Source organism: Austrofundulus limnaeus, unplaced genomic scaffold (assembly GCF_001266775.1).
Source record: "Austrofundulus limnaeus strain Quisiro unplaced genomic scaffold, Austrofundulus_limnaeus-1.0 Scaffold1004, whole genome shotgun sequence".
Lineage (NCBI taxonomy): Eukaryota > Metazoa > Chordata > Actinopteri > Cyprinodontiformes > Rivulidae > Austrofundulus > Austrofundulus limnaeus.
The window spans coordinates 54,372-57,853 of NW_013953406.1; the positions used below are offsets into that span (position 1 = coordinate 54,372).

General features: G+C 37.6%; 1 protein-coding gene across 1 annotated transcript in view; it reads right to left on the reverse strand.

Moving 5' to 3' along the window:
- thoc3 (THO complex 3) overlaps nt 1-3,482 on the reverse strand; it is an 8,465-nt gene that overhangs the window by 2,285 nt on the left and 2,698 nt on the right. Inside the window, exons 3-5 of the mRNA XM_014030135.1 lie at nt 921-1,125; nt 684-845; nt 497-597 (exon numbers count right to left, since the gene is read on the reverse strand). Of these exons, the coding sequence (XP_013885589.1) occupies nt 497-597; nt 684-845; nt 921-1,125 (468 nt within the window). The remainder of the gene's footprint in view (nt 1-496; nt 598-683; nt 846-920; nt 1,126-3,482) is intronic.

Genomic DNA, 3,482 nt, shown 5'->3' on the forward strand with positions numbered 1-3,482 from the left:
ACTTTGAATCTAACTTGTGTTAGTGCATTATCTGTTTTGAAGTTGTGTAATGACTTTTTCTCTTGTGCTTAAATCTGAGATCAGTGTTAAAGGTCTTCTTATAATTAATGTGACTTATTTAAAAAAAATGGCCATTTGAGAAATAGTTTTGTTTGATATACTTAAAGAAATGTTTGCTTGTTAAGAGTTTATTTCAAATAATATAATACACTGGAGTCATTATGTTTTGGTCTTGTTTATTTATGTTATGATCTTAGTCATTTTTGACTAGTCTTATCTCCTGGCACGTTATCGGTATCAGTTCTAAAAATAAGTTATCGTGCATCCCTACAATGCTTCTATTCATGACCTCAGGTGGAAAAAAAACAAAAACTGATTTTCACAAAGGTAAAACTTGTTTTTTTCAATATTTTCATGCCGTTCTTCAGATTCCTGACCATAAACTCTGACAGCTCTTCTAAAACTAAACATATAAACAGAAAACTCTGGCTCTGACCTGTTTCCACCTCGGCAATGTCGATGAAATGATCCTCGGAGGCCGAGGCCAGCATCCTGCCGTCRTGGCTGAAGCTCAGCGTCCTCACCGGCCAGTCCAGCCTGCAGCACGAGAAAACAATCATGGATTTTATTCCGTTTATCCCCGGACGTTTTCAACAGAAACCCTCCTTCCTGCGAGCGCAGACCTGGAGAAGCAGCGAACGCACACCAGCTCGTCCACGTCCCACAGGCTCACCAGGGCGTCGGCGCTTCCCGTGGCGAAGTACTTCCCCGTGGGGTCGAACTTGATGCAGATGCAGTTGGACGGGTGAGCGTTGATGGACTGGATGGGCTTCAAATCCGGGTAGCTGCAGACAAAACGAACGGTTCTGAACGTTGTTCGAATACGCTACAAAAATAAAAACAACAACAAGGTTTCCTGCCTGAGGATGTTGATGCAGCCGTTGCCGTTGGTGAGGAAGAACATGTCGTTGTCGTTGTTCCAGGAGATCTCGTTCACCTCGAACTTGAACTGCTCCTCAGCTTTGGTGCGATGCGTCTTGGCGTCGATGAAGGTCACCACGTCGTCTTTGTTCCCCACGGCGATGGTCTGACCGTCGGGGCTCCAGCAGATGTTGATGTTCTCACCTAACGACGGGAAGCAGCTTTAAACATATGAACTCTAAAAATGGACGTGTAGATGATATGTTTTATTCAGTGGTGGGCAGCGCTAATTCAAAATTTAGCTGCGCAATTTCTAAAGCGCTTGAAAATTTATTTAGGTCCACAAGATCAAACGTGCATACGTTCAAAAAAAAAAAAAAACTTCACAAACCTGTCTCCATTGAGCAGAAAACATTCCAGTGACAACATGTCCGCAGCTCAGTACTGCTAATTAGTGGTATGGTCATTTCCACTTACAGGTTGGCACATGTCGCAGTTTGGGGAGGTGATTTGTTGAAACAGACTTTTGAGCCATGGTGTTAAAATAAAAAAATAGTTGTTGATTGCTAGTTCTGCAGCTTCTTGGTCATTTTCTTAGGTTTATGGTAGGGCTTCAGCAGAGCTGAACGTACAAATACTTCATTACTGTACTTAAGTAGAAATTTTGGGTATCTGTACTTTACTTGAGTAATTCTTTTTCAGCGTACTTCTTACTTCTACTCATTACATTTTTACACAATTATATGTACTTTCTACTCCTTACATTTTTTAAAAAGGTAAAAGTAGAAAGTCGTTTTTTCATTTCAGCTCGTTATTGTAAAAAAAAACACTGTCCTGACAAATTGTGTCTCCTGGATAGAGGGAATTTAATTGTGGTTGGATGAGAAGTATAAATATATAMCATTCTGATACTGTATTTAGTTTGTACACAATCAAAGCTGCACCTAGAAAAAAATATTTTCTGAAGAAGTCACCTCCCATTTAATGTATTTTGGAAAAYCTAACCATTCACTTTTACTCAGTACTTTTACTTTTATTACTTAAGTACATTTTATGTCAAAAATTTACTTTTGATACTTAAGTACAAAATAAATCAGACCCTTTAAGACTTTTACTCAAGTAATATTCGTAGAGGGTACTTGAACTTTTACCAAAGTAATTTTATGATAAGACATTTGTACTTTTACTCAAGTATTACTTTCAGGTACTTGATACAACACTGGGCTTCAGTAAGAAAACATGCAGATATATGTGACCCATCATATCAAAATGAGGATTAAGTCAAATGTGGTAAAAATAACCTCATCACATTTTCAGATTTTGGCTTTAAAAGCTACATTTTGATACCTGGATCATCCTGATATCATGAACGGAACCAGAAATATGACTTAATTTGTCTTGTTGGTTATGATAATACATTAATATTTGGTCTGAATCCTAATTTCATGTAATTTTTGAGGATTTTTTTTTCGTTTCATTATGAAGAGGAAATCTCAAATAGTTTTTGAATATTGAGATTTCCCAGCTGGAAAGAAACAAAAACTTTGCTAATTCACAGAGAAAATCTTAAAATTTAAAGGTGTTTTTCCTCAAAGTCAGATTGTTTTTTTGCTACTGCAYAAAAGCGTGCTTCAAATTTTTTTATGATTATACTGAATTTCACAAAGTTCATTCAAATGAAACATTGATAATTTGTTGTATTTTGACGAAATGCAATTTTTGTAAGTGTTTTAATCAAAACACTATATTTGCCTATTACTCCATACACCATTTTTAAACTTAATCCTTGTTTTGATGTGATGGGCCACATATTAGTAATTTTAAAATGATTATTGTAAAACTGAAGTGATGCATTCTGGGTAGGCTACAGGACGAACAGGAAGCCGTTCACTTCAAAATAAGAGTGTGAATTTGAACTGTTTCGTGTGAGCTTCAACACGACGTGAGACAGCGGGACATAAATTATAATTCCTCCCTCTATCCTTCATTTAAGTTTATAAACAACAGTAATGATGGCTGGATGCTGTTTGTTTGTCACTCAGCTCCAACTGCTTCCTGCCACGCAAAGAATTGTGGGAACTCTACTAAATGAAAACCTTCACACAGGAGAACCAGTGAGAGTATAAAGCTCTGTGAACACGATGCTGCCTGTTGGGGGCGCTGTTTCCACACAGTGGAGGTCCGTTGTGTTGAGGCTTTCCCCTTCAAGGTTCAAGAAAAAGATGATGAAACTTTAATGAAACATTTTGCTACAGAACGTTTTGAGTTTAGACGGCTCTCCTTTTTCTTTAGACAGTATTTATGATCAAACTTATCACGTTGTTTGTGATTAGCGCTACTCAGTTCTAAATTTAGAAAGCATAAATCTGCACGTCATTTGCAGAAATTAGTAAAACCCCTAAAGTGCAAAGGAAAAATTTAGGTCTGTAATTAGTGTTTTAGTGGACTAGTGCCCACCACTGGTTTTATTCTTTTTCTTTATAGCAGGGGTGGGCAATCCTGGTCCTGGAGGGCCGCAGTCTTGCATGTTTTATGTTTTTCCTGCTCCAACACACCTGATT